The sequence below is a fragment of the Carassius carassius genome, chromosome 38 (assembly GCF_963082965.1).
Source record: "Carassius carassius chromosome 38, fCarCar2.1, whole genome shotgun sequence".
Lineage (NCBI taxonomy): Eukaryota > Metazoa > Chordata > Actinopteri > Cypriniformes > Cyprinidae > Carassius > Carassius carassius.
In genome coordinates this window covers 11,903,573-11,919,689 of record NC_081792.1, presented here as the reverse complement: position 1 = coordinate 11,919,689, position 16,117 = coordinate 11,903,573, and the positions used below count along the sequence as shown (strand labels likewise).

General features: G+C 36.9%; 1 protein-coding gene across 6 annotated transcripts in view; it reads left to right on the top strand.

The window, feature by feature from the left end:
* Positions 1–15,391, top strand: part of mast3b (microtubule associated serine/threonine kinase 3b) — a 31,298-nt gene extending 15,907 nt beyond the window's left edge. For 4 of the 6 annotated variants that reach the window (XM_059529181.1, XM_059529178.1, XM_059529184.1 and 1 more), the window contains 19 exons: positions 3,054–3,155; positions 3,233–3,365; positions 3,454–3,524; positions 3,618–3,706; positions 4,370–4,578; positions 5,157–5,295; positions 5,378–5,510; positions 5,613–5,778; positions 5,897–5,998; positions 6,890–7,012; positions 7,173–7,285; positions 7,984–8,147; positions 8,536–8,657; positions 9,003–9,203; positions 9,898–10,124; positions 10,206–10,328; positions 11,543–11,679; positions 12,808–12,989; positions 13,886–15,391. In XM_059529181.1, coding sequence (XP_059385164.1) covers positions 3,054–3,155; positions 3,233–3,365; positions 3,454–3,524; positions 3,618–3,706; positions 4,370–4,578; positions 5,157–5,295; positions 5,378–5,510; positions 5,613–5,778; positions 5,897–5,998; positions 6,890–7,012; positions 7,173–7,285; positions 7,984–8,147; positions 8,536–8,657; positions 9,003–9,203; positions 9,898–10,124; positions 10,206–10,328; positions 11,543–11,679; positions 12,808–12,989; positions 13,886–14,895 — 3,546 coding nt within the window. In that variant the 3' untranslated portion in view covers positions 14,896–15,391. The remainder of the gene's footprint in view (positions 1–3,053; positions 3,156–3,232; positions 3,366–3,453; positions 3,525–3,617; positions 3,707–4,369; positions 4,579–5,156; positions 5,296–5,377; positions 5,511–5,612; positions 5,779–5,896; positions 5,999–6,889; positions 7,013–7,172; positions 7,286–7,983; positions 8,148–8,535; positions 8,658–9,002; positions 9,204–9,897; positions 10,125–10,205; positions 10,329–11,542; positions 11,680–12,807; positions 12,990–13,885) is intronic. The other 2 variants (XM_059529182.1, XM_059529179.1) reach the window with 1 other exon arrangement.
* The last annotated feature ends 726 nt before the right edge of the window (positions 15,392–16,117 follow it).

The following is a 16,117-nucleotide window of genomic DNA, read 5'->3' as shown; positions in this document are numbered from 1 at the left end:
CACACACAATTGAGCCTACAGGCTGATAGAGGCCACCATGGTGGACAGTCGAGGTGTCATTCTTTTTTTTACATCATGGTTGGCTCATACATGTACAAATGAAAACTCTCTTAAAGATTTTTTTTTTAAAGTAAAAACCTCCACATAGCTCCTTAAAGGGGCAGGAATCGAGTATTGAGAAATGCTGTTGAAAGTAAATCAGACCAAGAACCAAAACTTCAGCAAAATCACCAGGAAGGGGTCCAGTTGTGATGGGGTAGGTGACTGTGCCTCATAGCATCAGGGCTCCAGACTGAGACCACTTTTTCTGCTGGTTCGACTAATTTTTGTGAGTGGAGAAATTCAAGAACTTTTCAGTGACTTAAGTATTTTACAGAGCTATTTCCAGTACTTTAAAGCTCTAAGATGATCCAGTTTGAATGTTATTTTTAATGGGAAGAACAAAATATACTTAGTGGTAAACAAACACTTAATAAAATACATCAAATCACAATTATAACCAGTAGACAGCAACAGAGGAGCACTTATTTGCTTAGACATTCATTTTTACCTTTTCTCTATATTTTGAAATTATAAAATCTCTATTATAAAATGAAATCATCAAGAAATCAGATTTTTGTCAGAATTTTAAACATTTATTTTGTGTATGAAGACAGGTCACAAACTTTTCATCAATTTGCTACTAAACCACACAGTTGGTTAGCTACATTTGCTAGAAAAATAATGGTATATTTTAAAAAGTACATTTTGTATGCATCTTAACTCAAGCTTAGTGCTTTACTGTCAACTCTATATAAACAAAAGAAAAATAAACAAGAAATGAACATGAAATATAATTAGTAACTGCACTTATTAACGCAAAACAATAGTCACTTTATGATTACATGATCTTTATTTTGAAAACCCCCACACATCAACCCCCCAGTGCTACCAAATCTACTCCTAGCACCACCATCTGCAGATCTGCTCTCAAACTGTAGTCTGGAGCTCTGTAGCATGGGGTGGAGCTATCAAGATAGGGTTGTGATCCTTTTGGATAGGAGCATGTTGGTTTTGGTCAAATCAAATATCAGCGTTTCTCAGAACTCGCTTACTACACCTTTAATACAACAGTTTTTTTCTAAATGGGGAAAAAATCTTATTTTCAGACATTTTGGACATTTATTAGCTTCATGAATAATTATTGAATGTCGAACCCCATGTTGCGCTTGGTCCTTAAGTAAAAATGACTATTTATGATTGTGTAAACAGTAAGGACAGCCTGAAGCTGGGCATCATTATAAAGCTCTGTGCTGCAGGGGCACAAGCCACAGCCGAGTCTGAGCTGCCATCTGCTTATGATGGAAAGAGACTGGCTGGCTGCAGTGCTAAAAAAGGAAACGGTTCATTGTTTTGATGTGACGGTTCATGTCGAGTTAGAAGCATCCATGTTTCCCTCAAACCCCTCTTGCAGTGGCATTTGGCTTTCTGCGAAATATGAGTCACACATCTTATCGTGCTGTGAGGCTCTTTAATTCTGAGCATGTCTCCCTCACTTTGTTCAGCTTCATCAAATGCATAAAATGCAATAATTGTAGTTTTTTCGTAGGAGTCGCCTGACCAAGCGTGATCCTTTGTTTACTCAGCTTTTCTCCTAAACAGCCTTACATGAGGAGACAGCAGCTCAAGAAGGATTCAGAGTGTTGTTATGCTCTCTGTCGCAGATGTTTGTGGTTAGGATATATAATCTCTGAATAACTCTCAACGTTTTGCTCGATCTTTAGATTTTGCCATCTAATGCATCTCAAATCCAGATTCAAGGAGTATGCAGAGTTGATTAAAATTCACACGAGCGCCTGGAAAGGATTTGATCCTGTAGCACAAGTAGCTCATTACCTCCCACTCCCGCATCCCACAAGCCAGCAGATTCCCCAGCACAAGAAATAACATTCCTGTCACTTCGCCAAAATACTGTCCAGTGTTCAGCACGGATACAGTGTTCTTCTGTCTATTTGGTGATCAGCACAGTATGCTGCTGAAATCGTGTGCCTTATTAAATTAATTCACACCTTCAGTTTTGTGTCACTTTTTTTTTTCCTTTAAGTCCACTTATGTTAGTCAACATTTCATGCTTAAAATAGTCATACATTTGAATTTCTTATGACCATTTTCCACCCTTGCTCTCCCCCCTTTTAATTAAGTAGACTTTTAAAACAAGAAAACAAAGAAATGTATACTTTTATTTAGCAAGGATGCTTCAAATGGATCAAAAGTCACAGCAAAGGCTTTTATAATATGACATAAGGTTTCTGGTTCAGATAAATTCTGTTCTTTCTAACTTTCTATTAAAAAAAAAAAGACATTGATAATCAGAAATGTTTCTTCATTTCTGAAGGATCGTGTGACACTGAAGACTGGAGTGAAGATGCTGAAAATTCAGCTTTGCATCACAGGAATAAATTACATTTTAAAATATATTCACATAGAAATTGTAGTAGTTCACAATATTACTGTTTTTTAATGTAGAGGCTTCTTTAAAAAATATGGAATAGTATTTTACATATTTTCGTAGATGGACAGTTCTCCCCAAAACGAAAATTGACATTTAATATTGTCTAAAGTTAATATTATTCCATTTGAAATATAATTTTTTTTTTTTAATACTTTAATTGTTTTTAAATATATTATTAAACTTAGTCTGATTACTATGTTTCTTATTTTTTTATGTAAAGCACTTGATATGAAATATGCTATATTAATCAAATTGCCTTGCTTTTCCCATTAAATAAACTTTTTTTTCCGGTTCAGCTAGATTAAAACTTGAATTTAGTTTTCTGTTTCTAGAAAAAATGATAATTTTGGTGCATCACTAGTCAAAACATATCAGAAGTGCTAACTGTTTTGGTTAGTGATTTGAACAAAAGCTTCCTCTTTTTTTTTTTTTGCTTTTTCATTTGCGGATATTTTCAGTTGCTAAAATCGGTGCATCACTTACTTTCTCTACTACATCCAGCTTAATACCTCCCACATCCATAGATCACCACTAGTTAACAGATTGTGTTTGTCTAACTAAGGCTCTGGAGCGCTCTGAGAGTGAGGAGGTTTCAGTGATCACGCAGCTGGTGAAGAAGATCCTCATCATCATATCACGGCCGGCACGACTGCTGGAGTGTCTGGTGAGCTTCTGCAGCTACACTCATTCACAGTCCCAAAACTCTGCTCCTGATTTTCACATCCATCTCTCTCTGTGCAGGAGTTTGACCCTGAGGAGTTTTACCATCTACTAGAGGCTGCAGAAGGCCACGCCAAAGCCGGCCAGGGCATCAAAACGGATATTCCCCGCTATATAATCAACCAACTTGGACTTAACCGTGATCCCCTTGATGGTGCGATTATCTTGTGGTGGTTTTGTTTTCGAAAGCCTGTCAGTTCCTCTTAGGCTCATGTTGTGGTGTCCTTCATCTCTTTTGACAGAAGTGGTGCAGCTCGAGGAGCAGTATGACTCTGGCCCCACCCTGACAGTCGATTCGGAAGAATCCGCTGAAGTAAATGCACCACAAAAAGAGCTGAAGCATTAAAAAGCCTCGCTAGGTTTCGTAAGACTTCACTAATGATACGTCTCTTCCTGTTGCTTACAGCAGAATAAATCTTTACCCGCACCACTGCGAAGAAAACCCTTGGAGAGTGATTTTGAGACTATAAAACTCATCAGTAATGGGGCTTATGGGTAAGCAAATCACATGACTACATAAACTTCATAAAATACATGTAGACGGTAGTAATGTTTCTTTAAAATATCGTTTTTTATGTTCTATATATGTTTTAATCTTAAATATGAAAAATAGACATAATACATAAAGAAAAATCTATATTAAAAGAATAAAGTATTGAGTTTGGTCTGAGGACAAATGAGTTTAGGGCCATAACTGAAAATGTAATGTCATAATTTTGTAATAAAATAAAGAGAAAGTCAAATAAAATAGTGTATTTGTGATTATCTTATGACTTTCAAAATGGAAATGTTGATCATTTAAAGGGATAGTTCACCGGAAAGTCAAAATGGACATCATTTACTCCCATTATTCTCGTTCCAAACCTCTTATATATATTTTTTTCCTTCTTCTGAACACAAAAGAAGATATTTTGAAGAATTTGGGTAACCAAAGAGTTTTTGATCCCCATTGACTACCATTGTATGGAGAAAAATCAACGGGGTCCAGAAATGGTTTGGTCACCAATGGTCACTTTTGGAAAAACAGGATTTTCAAAATCCCTTCAATAACTAATTTAGTAACCATGATTTACTCAAGAATCAGTGCTCCGTGTCTTCAAGGTCAGGAAGCTCCTAGAACAACATCTCTCACTGCTATGTTCTCCATCTGTCCCGCAGGGCTGTGTATCTGGTGAGGCATAAAGAAACTCGGCAACGTTTTGCGATGAAAAAGATCAACCGACAAAACCTGATTCTGCGGAACCAGATCCAGCAGGTGTTTGTGGAGCGAGACATCCTGACGTTTGCAGAGAATCCCTTCGTGGTCAGCATGTTCTGCTCCTTCGAGACCCGCAGACATCTGTGCATGGTCATGGAGTACGTGGAAGGTAAAGCACTGAACATTTCAACTCAACAAAACTGGATGCTTGGCTGTAGAATCAGACGGGCTAGTCATTTATTTGGTTTACTTGCCAGACTTGTCATTTTAACAGAACGCTGCTGGTGCATGTTGGTCATTCAGTTTTTCTTGTTATACTAATCACCTTTAAAGTTGTCCAAATGAATTCTTAGCAATGCATATTACTAATAAAAAATTAAGTTTTGATATATTTATGGTTGGAAATGTACAAAATATCTTCATGGAACATGATCTTTACTTAATATCCTAATGATTTTTGGCATAAAAGAAAAATCTATAATTTTGACCCATACAGTGTTTACTATTTTTGCCAATTGCTACAAATATACCCCAGCGACTTGAGACTGGTTTTGTGGCCCAGGGATATATATATATAGAGAGAGAGAGATAGAAATGATTAGTAGTTATAATTTATTATTATTATTATTATTATAAATCTAATTTCTCTTTGTTTATATTTAATTGATTAATTATTGTTAGAACCTGTAATGTAAACATATGTAACAATTGCATGTATAAGTATGTCTGGGCTCCAATGATTTCCAGGTGGCGACTGTGCCACTCTGCTGAAGAACATGGGCCCACTTCCTGTGGATATGACCAGGATGTACTTTGCGGAGACGGTTCTGGCGCTGGAGTACCTGCACAGTTACGGCATCGTGCACCGAGATCTCAAACCAGACAAGTGAGAAAAGAACGACAAGCCTCATGTATACAATCGTCTGTGAGTGTAACTGCTGTTAACCTGATCTGTTAACCCTTCACAGCCTCTTGATTACTTCAATGGGACATATTAAACTCACTGACTTCGGGCTCTCCAAAATCGGCCTCATGAACATGACAACCAATCTGTACGAGGGCCACATTGAGAAAGACACTCGGGAGTTTATCGATAAGCAGGTGGGCAAGAGCACAATACTCCTTGGGTACAATTTATACCAATTCTGACGAAACGTTCTTGATGTTAATACAGAATGTGTGTTTTATTGGTTATATTCCCAGGTTTGTGGCACCCCGGAGTACATTGCTCCTGAAGTGATCTTGCGGCAGGGCTACGGGAAGCCTGTCGACTGGTGGGCCATGGGCATCATCCTGTACGAGTTTCTGGTGGGATGTGTGCCGTTCTTCGGAGACACCACGGAAGAGCTTTTTGGACAGGTTGTGAGTGGTGAGTTTAGATGAATGTGTTTTCAACTGTCCTGTCAGCTGATACCTTTAAAAGGATCGGGAAGCTTTACCGACTGGTTTAAAATGAAAGATTTGAAAACACTGTGTTCCTTATGCAGATGAGATTATCTGGCCAGATGGAGATGATGCTCTTCCTGTAGACACCCAGGACTTGATCACACGATTACTGAACCAAAACCCACAGGAGAGGCTTGGAAGAGGTGCTTTGTCATTCATTTGTAGTCAATAGGAATTTAGTATAAACATTTTTTTTATATAGTTATGTTCACGGAGTATTTTTTTAAAGGGTCATATGAGTAAACTGATGTTCAGATATGCATATTGCATATATAAAAACAAAGCTGATGAAGCCAGTCAATTTCAAATTCAGCTAATTTATTTAGCTGCATTTAACTATGATTAATTTTTTTTATAAATTATATAATTTCAGAATTTGTTAAATTTATATAACTATATTTTAACATTTGTAAAATTTATATTCAATTTTTGAAAAAAATAAATAAATAAAATACATACACTTATTTTTATTTATTTATTTTTAAATAGTTTTTATTTTTTATAATTTCAATTTATCATTTTTATAATTTTTATTTTGGAATTTTGTACAATTTGGAAAAATGTTATTTTTTTATATTTTATTATGATTACATTTTTAATTACAAAATTACATTGAGTTACATTTTTTAAATATCTATATTTTAGTTTGAGTTTTTTTTAATTATTACATTATTTTGTTATTAATTGTATAGCATTTGTATTTTTTAATTAATAGAAATATTTGTTATTTTTTTATAATTTTATATAATTCATGAAAACATTTTTGCTTCTGGCCCTTTGCAGAAATGGGGACAAATTTTTTAAAATAAAATTAAGATAGTATGAAACACATTGAATGAAACGATGAAACCTTAAGTGAAATGACAGAAACCCCATGCATCCAGTGACCCAAAATGACAGAAAATGTATTATATAACCCATTTAAGTTCAAAGTAAATGTTTAGAGTTAGATCTACTTCAATCATCATTCATACAACAGCTTTGTGTAGAGCTGTGGACAGTTGTGCTGAATTCACATGTGTTTGTGTTTGTAGGAGGGGCTTCAGAAGTCAAGCAGCATCTGTTCTTCAGCGCTCTGGACTGGAACGGACTCCTGCGTCTGAAAGCTGAATTCATCCCTCAGCTGGAGGCTGAAGACGACACTAGTTATTTTGACAGTGAGTCTCACTAATTCAGCACAGGGAGGAGATTCTGAGAGCTTGATAAATGCCTGGAGCGTGGCGCTCTGGAAATGTCAGCTCATTCTTGCTGTTATGATGTCTTCATTGTACTTACATATTACCCCCAAATCCTTTTTGTCTGTTTTTTCCCACATAGCTCGATCTGAACGCTACCATCATTTAGCCTCTGATGAGGATGATGAAACTAATGATGAAGAGTCTTCCTTAGAAATACGACGGTTTTCCTCTTGGTCAAATCGTTTCAGCAAGGTTGGGTCCTTTTGCTGTACACACACTTATAATATTGAAAAATGATTTTTTTTTTTTTTTTAGAATAGCTATCACACTTTATTTCTTGCCGTTATTATTTAAAACATAACAATTGCAACTTTCTCACTTTGTTGTTATTTTCAAATTTAAGGCCTGTTCACACCAATTTATATTTATTTAAACATGAAGATAACTATATTGACATCCACACCAACACACACAAACATTGAAGTATTAAATGCATTCCACAAAAAAGATGCATTCCTCGTAAGGATTTACCTAGTGATAAATGAATCATGGATGACACGTATGCCTGTGAATAGAGTATTTCTAAAATATCATCAGTTATGTCTGGAATTAAACTTATGTTTTTAAAAAGGGTTTTTAAAAAAAACCAAGGCCCCTGTTGCATTGACCAGCTAAATAAACAAAAGTGTAGCACCATAAAAAAAGTCAGTGCCAGTGTTATTTTATTATTGAGATACTATTATAGTCTTTTATATATATATTTAGAATAAGTTTATATATTTTCCATTTTAATTTAGTTAGTAATTTTGTGTGTTTTAGTATTGTTTAACTTTTTAGCTGAAAGAATTTCAGGTAAAGAAAATAGTTTTAAAAAGATTTTTAGTTAACTATAATAATATGTGTAGGGTGGCCATTTTTCCTCTCTCTGACACTCATCAATAATTTTGTAGGTGTACAGCAGCACAGAGCACCTGGCGACCCCATCCAACCTGAGTTTCTCCTCGGATCGCAGTCACAGTGAAGAGATGGAGGACGGGAGGGACACTCACTCACATGGAGAGATCCAGAGGCAGGCCTCCACTGGAGACAAGAGACTCTCGGCTCAGAGGGCAAGGTGCGACAAATCAGTTCACACAAAACAACACAAATTCTGTCTTTACTGACGCGTCGTTACAAACTAATGAGACGATACAGAACATTTGAAAAACTACAGTCAGTGTTTACTTAGTATCACTGGTACTATTGTAGATTTATTATTATTTCCATTTTTATTTTTATTATAACAATAAATGTTAGAATAGTTACTAGTCAGAATTACATTGTAGATACCTTCCATATGAATAATGACAAAAAATCGCTAAAATTATTTTACATACATCTAAGACGGGATTTGCTTAGTCAAAATTGAGTCAATATTTTAGTTATGTGTGATATGTGATAGAGGCTCAATCCCAGTAGATGTTATTTTCCAGCTCTCTGAATGTGTGTTTGATTTCTTCCAGTCTGCGCCCTCGCACTTCTTCCAGCTCCTCTCAGCCTGAGCGAGCTGTGAGCCCCCTGGTGGTGAGCAGCACACACAGCCTGGAGGCCATGCCACGATTCGCCCTCTCCACAGACGATGAGGGTGAGCTGATTCTGACAATCTCACACAGTTTGAGGGGGTTTTTTTTACAATTATTTTTCATAAATGTATTGCCTTCCACAAAAAAAAAATCTAAATTTGCAATTTGTCACACCTGTCAATGGTGGGTTACTTGAGAACAGCCTTAAAAAATATATATTTTGTTCAAAAAAAAAGATTTGTCTGTATAATAATGGATTAATTAATTATTTTAATTTGTATAATTATATATTTTACTTTGTGTTCTAAAGGTGCCTCCTAGCAATGTTCAAATTAAATTTCACCTAATTATATTAACATTGTGCTACATTCACTAAGTGTTTTGATGCAAACCTTTTAATTCTGCAGCTGAAGTTGTGGTATCCAACCTGCGACGAATCAGACTACGTAGCAACAGCACTGGAACGAAACACTCGTCACCAAGGGAACAAGGGAGTCCTCAGTGCTTTGGAAACCAGCTGGAGACGCCCGACAGACAGCGACTCTCGCCGGGGCGCAAAGTCCCCAAATCTGCCTCGGTGTCCACCCTCTCGCTCATCATCACTCCAGGTCAGAGCCCAAACCTGCTCACCACTGCAACACTATATCATATCTACAGAGGGATCAGGGTTGGGTAGATTACTTGCAAATTGTAGTCTGTTACTAATTGCCTCCACAGAACCACACCAATTCAGACCTGCTCCACTTTCATTGGGTTAATTGAGTTAGTAAATGCTGCACAGTGGCAATACTGGATAAGTGCTGAATGAATTACAACCTAGAAAGCGGGTAAATAGCGCTCCCTTTGTAATAATTAAAAAGCTGTCACTCATCTTAGTTCATTGCGATCTCATGAAGTTCATTTCTAATCAGCGAAGCTCTACTCTGCACAATTAATCTGTTATTTACTTTGCATCTTCATTTTCTTTATTATAATAAATGGATCCGCGAGTGGCGATCTGAATGATAAGTGGATTCTGACTGTCTTAAACGCTTCTGATGGGCCTGCGTGTTTGAGACCGTCTTAGGTACACTACAGTAAAAGAGAAAAAGCTCAGCAATGGCGTTGAATTAGCACATGGTTTGTCTTCAAACATATTAAAAACACCCAATGTTTAAAACGTTAGAACCTAGATTATCACCACGGGGGGCTGTAATTTTTGTAATCTGGATTACATGTAACTCAGCATTGTTTTTGTTTTTTAAATGGTGATTTATAATTTTTTGGTGACCTGTTTTTTTCTCTCTTCTTCCTCTTCCCCAGATGACGGGAGTGGCAGCCTGCAGGCGCACTCCATTTCCCCTCGGTCATTTTCCTCTAATCCATCATCCCGAGACTCCTCCCCCAATAGAGACCTGTCACTCAGCATCAGTAGGCTCCGCCCCCCAATCATCATCCACAGCTCTGGGAAGAAATACGGCTTCACCCTGCAGACCATTCGAGTGTACATGGGGACCAGCGACATCTACACCATACACCACATGGTCTCGGTGAGCGGAGAAACGCACTCTTTGAGCTGTAAAGGTGCTTATCGGTCTGTTTATTTGGATTGTCCTTGCTCTTTGTGTCAGGGCGTGGAGGAGAGCAGCCCTGCCCACGAGGCTGGACTGCGAGCAGGTGATCTGATCACTCATGTGAACGGAGAGTCTGTGCAGGGTCTAGTGCACACAGAGATGATGGAGCTGCTTTTGAAGGTATGCTATATTCTGAAGTAGACCAAAGACGAATCATCGTTTGAAGAATTTCACAGAAAACACAAGCATTTTGAAACCCATGATTGAAGCAATACTTTGCAGAGATTCTTACCATGCCTAAGGGTTGTTGTTGTCACACAGCCTCAAGTGGCTTATTAGTTTTCCAAATATTTGGCAACATTTACAATGATAATAGACACAGATGTTAAAAAAAAAAAAACTTTTAATGCATAACAGAATCTATATATTGTAAGTATGTATAATATATTATTACTAGTAGATATTATATAAATAATCGTACATTTTTAGTGGTGCTGACAAACAATTAATCAAGATTAATCACATCCAAAAATAAGTTTTTGTTTATATATGTTTGTGTACTGTGCATATTTATTGTATATGTAAATATACAAACATACATGTGTATATATTTTTTAAATATTTACGTGTGTGTATATATGTATTTTGGAAAATATATATAAATATAAATATTTTATATATTAACAAAACATTTTTCTTAAAATATATACATGCATGTGTTTGTTTGTTTGTATGTATATATATATATATATTAAATGTACACATACATGTTATGTAAACACAACTTTCATTTTGAATGCAAATAATCATTTGACAGCATTAATTTTTACTAATCATTTTACTAGTCCAAATTGAATTGCTGATATATTTAATATAATTACAGGTGTCAATGTATTTATTTGCACTAGTAAAAATAAATGTTAAAATATTTAAATAAATATATTAAATTAAAATAATTAAAAGTCAAAATCACATTGTAGAAACCTGCTGTATGAATAATTACTTTAGTTGATTTTAATTACTTTAATTGCATTAGAGATATCTAAAATATAAGTTTTGGCAAGTCAAAATGTATTGTTTTAGTTCTCTGTAAGGCGGTTTTGCACCTAAAATGTAAATCTGCAAATCAATTTAGAATAGTAAAATGCAATTCTTATTAGTAAAAAAAAAAAACCGCAAATTCCTTTTGCTCTTAGTAGTTCAAAATGCATTATTACTAATATAATTGTATTGTAATGTCTTGTCCAAATTGAATTCCAACTAGAAACGCTGCATGATTAATAGGTAAATTAAAAGATAAATTGGTTTGTTATAAAATATGAGAGAAGGCAAAGATATATAGTTATTATGTCATTGTTTTCATCTGCGTTTATTTTGGTCCTCTTAATATACAGAGCGGTAACCAGGTGACCCTGCAGACTATCGCACTGGAGGACACGTCTATAAAGATTGGGCCGGCACGCAAGCGCAGCTGTAAAGGAAAGATGGCCCGCCGCTGTAAGAGGAGCAAATGGAAGGACAGTCAGGACCGGTCAGGAGAACTCTTGTTTTTAAGCTCAATCAAGGACAATGCTATATATATACAGTGGAGAAATATTTATTTGATCCTTGTTGCCTTGGTGGTATGTTTCGGGTCATTGTCATGCTTAAAGACCTTAAAGAGATAGTTCACCCAAAAATGTAAATGTGATGTTTATCTGCTTACCCCCAGGGCATCAAAGATGTAGTTGACTTTGTTTCTTTAGTAGAACACAAACTGCACTTTTTAACTGTTGCAGTCTGTCAGTAATATAATTGAAGTGAATAGGAAACACGGCTTTGAGAGTCAAAAAAATCATACACAAACAAAACCAAAAGAATCCCTGTGGCTCGTGATGATACATTGATGTGTAAAGACACGAAACGAACGGTCTGTGCAAGAAACTGAACCTTATTTATATAGCCACCTATCTCTCAAGTGGACCATTGACACTCCTAATTGAGCTTGTATATATAGTGTCAATGGTCCACTTAAGAGTTAGGTGGCGGTAATGCACTTATAAGTCTGCATTCCACTGTTTCTTGCACAGACCAATCATTTTGTGTCTTTAAACATCAATGCATATCACAAATTATTTTGAAGGCAGTGGTTATTAATCCCCGACAGTAAACGAATGCTTCATTGTATTTATGATTTACTGACAGAAAGTTTAAATTATTTGCAATGGTTGCATGCCACGACCAGTGTAGACAGCCTTTAGTTGTTAGCTGACACAGTGTTAGTGTAAATGGACATCCAGTGTATGGAACCATTTTTGTTGGTGTTATAGAGCAAATCAGATTTTGACTTGCATAAAATCAGCATCTCATTTGCAATTGTGCTAATATTTGAGTTGACAGCACTCTTCTTCCTCGATTGATACTGCTTGACTATACCACATGTTGTAAATATAGACAAACAAGAACTCATAGAGACAAACCTCACTGGCGCTGTGAGAGAAGAGTGTTGGCTGCCCTGATTTAAAAAGATTGAGATCAACTCACTTTTTCTTCTACCATGAATAACCAATTGCCTCATTGGTTAAAATTTCCAATCATCTTACATGTATTTGGTTACTCCCCAACCCTGTCCATCACTTATGTTTTCCATTAACCTAAATAATGTCCGGTGTTGACCCAGGAGGCGTAGCATGCTGAAGAAGCTGTCCAAACAGAGCACCGTCATGCACAGCAGCCGCAGTTTCTCCTCCGGTCTGCATCACTCTGTGTCCTCCAGCGAGAGTCTGCCAGGCTCTCCCACCCACAGCCTGTCCTCCGGCCCCACAACACCCTGCCGGAGCCCCGTTTCAGACCACACCGCTGGTATGACTAACTCTTAGGAAAAATGAAATATTTCAAGAAGTTCGTCAACCAATGATTCATCAGTTTAAGGATTTTTTTTCTTTCTTTTTAATATTTAAATATTTATATTTCTTTATTTTACAATATAAAGAGAAATATTAAGACTAGACACGACTAACTACCTTAATTAGAAAAAAATATATATATATTTTTTATTTATATTTTTATTTATTTTGTAAAATGTGGAACTGTTTAATATTCTGCAATATTTCTACTTCATTCAAATAGAATTTGGCAAAAATAATATTTTCTTTTCTTTTTTTGTGTAGTTATATGCAGAATCTTTTAAACCTGGAAAACATTTTACAAAATATTTAAATGTTATATTTAATTGTTTTTTAAATAAACATTTGTTTTCTTAAAAATATTTAGTTTCAGCACTATTTCTTGGACACTTATTCAATTAGAAAATGGCAACAAATATTATAAATATATTTCTTTAAAAATGTTAAATATTACTTGTATGAGCAGGATTTCTTTAAAATTTTGTTTAAACCAGTCAATATTTATTTTTTAAAACATTTCTCTCGTTATATTGTAAAAAACATATAAATATTTTAGATTCTGCACGATTTCTAGTGCACTTATTAAATTAGAAAACAACGAAATTCTTATTCAATAATTGTCTTAATTCAATATTGTAAATTGGATAAATTTAAGATTTGGAAATATTTAAGATTGTAGGTCTCTTATTCAATTAGAAAATGTATATAAAAAAGAAAAGAAAAACGGTTATATTGTAAAATGAAGAAATGCTTAAGATTCTGCACTGTTTACAGATGCCACAAAGTTGGTTGAATATATTTTTCAAAGTTTAAATTGTTACAAATTGTGATAACACATTGCCATCCATTCAGACGCCAGCCTGCCCCAGAACGCCTCTCCGTGCTCCAGCTCTCCGAGTTCACCGGCTGTCCAGATGCGGCCCAGCTCTCTGCACGGCCTCAGCTCTAAACTTAGCAACCAGCGTTTCACTAAAGTGGGGAGACGGAAGTCCACCAGCAGTATCCCGCCCTCGCCTCTGGCCTGCACCTCCTCGCCACAGGCCCTGTCCCCTCAGCGCTCCCCCTCTCCCTTACCCAGCATCTCCAAAACCCTCCACTCCTTCCACGGCAAGACCCTCTCACCCCCCACCATTATTCGGCACGTGGTCCGACCCCGGAGTGCAGAACCTCCACGTTCCCCTCTGCTGAAGAGAGTCCAGTCTGCAGAGAAACTCTCAGGGGCTTTGTTTGCGGACAAAAAGCCCCACGCAGCCCGCAGACACACACTGGAGGTCCCGCACTGTGAGCTGGACGTCCTGGGAGACGCAGAGGCGGAGGGGGCCTGTGGTGCGACTTATACAGCGGATCACAGCAGGCTGGGCGGGTACCTGTGTGCCCAGAGACTGAGGGACTGGCCCGGGGAGCGCATGGATCAGATCGTCGTAATGCGCAAGCTGAATCTCTCCGAACGTCGAGATTCCTTCAAGAAGCAAGAAGCTGTGCAGGAAGTGAGCTTCGACGAGCCTGATGACAGGGCACCTCAGATACCCGCTCAATCGGCCATATCCGCTGGCGCATGGCCCAAGCAGATGATGGGCGAGACGCAGTCAGAGGAGGAGTGCGTGGCGAGGAGGAATCCGCTGGTTCCCCAGATCGCCGTGCAGGGATCAGAGAGCGAGGAAGCAGACGACTGGAGGCTTTGCTCAGATGAAGATGAGGAAGAGGCTGAGGAAAACGTGTCTCAGAATCAGGGTGAACCTCGGGCCGACACAGACGGCCCACTCTCCGTATCAGCTGCACACAAAGCCGCTGAGACAATCGCAGATGCAGCGAAGCCGGAAAAGCATCAGAGTCCGGAAAAAAGCAAACTGAAAGAGAGATAAACGACTGAAGACTGTTACATATCCACAGGCTTCTCAACCCAACCGCTGAGATGTTTGTTGCCACGCAGAATTCAAACAAATATCGAGTGGAGTATTTTATTAGCGTGTAAATGGAATTAAGCTAGTCTAATGCAGGGAATATTTATGCTTTTTTATTTATCATTTACACTGGAGATGTATTGTTGGCCAAAAAGAGAACTTAACGGTTGCTAGTACATTTTTCTCACCTTCTGTGAACCTGTTGAGGGAAATTGAATGATTTGATTTTTCTATGAAAATGTGCAAATGCTTTCGGATCCATTTCATCCTCCGAGCTTTTCATTTTTGCACCGACTTTGTGTGCGATTTTAAAAGCTACGAGTTCGAATGATATTTAAATGGAATTGTCATGTGGGCCGTTTCATGTATTATTTCACAATCTCAAATGGTTTCCAGAGTGTTTGAAATGATATGTGCGAAGGGGAAAAAAGACTTGCTGAACATTTGGGCTTCAACTGTAGAAACGTTATAAGTATCTTGACATGTCGTATATATTGGTCAGTGTGTCCAAAAAAAACTATATTCATGCATCAAACCAAATAGATCAGTTTTAGAAATTTGATCTATTCAATTTTTTCTTTGATTTTAAAGATGAATTTAGATTTTAAATATTTTAAATTAAAGGGATAGTTCAGTCTTTTACTCTCCCTTAAGAATTTCCAGAAGAATTTTTGAAGAAGGTCTCCATTGACCTTTTTCAAAATATCATCTTTGTTCAACAGAAGAAAGGTTTGGAACGACGTGAGGGTGAATAAATTGACAGATTTTAATTTTAAGGGTATAATGTCCATTCAGATACCTTCCCTGACACTCTGTGCTTCGTGATTAAGATAAAATAACTTCGTGATTAAGATAAAATAACTTTTTCTTTTTTTGAATTTATAAACTGAATTCTTTTAACATCCAAAAACCAATCGTTATACGTTCAACTCTAAAGTATATTTTCCACAGAGTTCCCACAATTATTTTTTGCGTGCCTTTAATTTTCCTTAAATATTCATCCCGTGCACTAACCAACCCCACAGCTTTGCATGTTCAACCTAAATAAACTGTTAAATGTTCACAGGTGCTCATGGACACCTCTGAAATATTCGAAGAAACCGTAAAGCACACAGTCACACACCTCATGCTAACTCATGTGTGCACAGATCACTGCGTAACCGAGCACGTTATCACGAGTTTT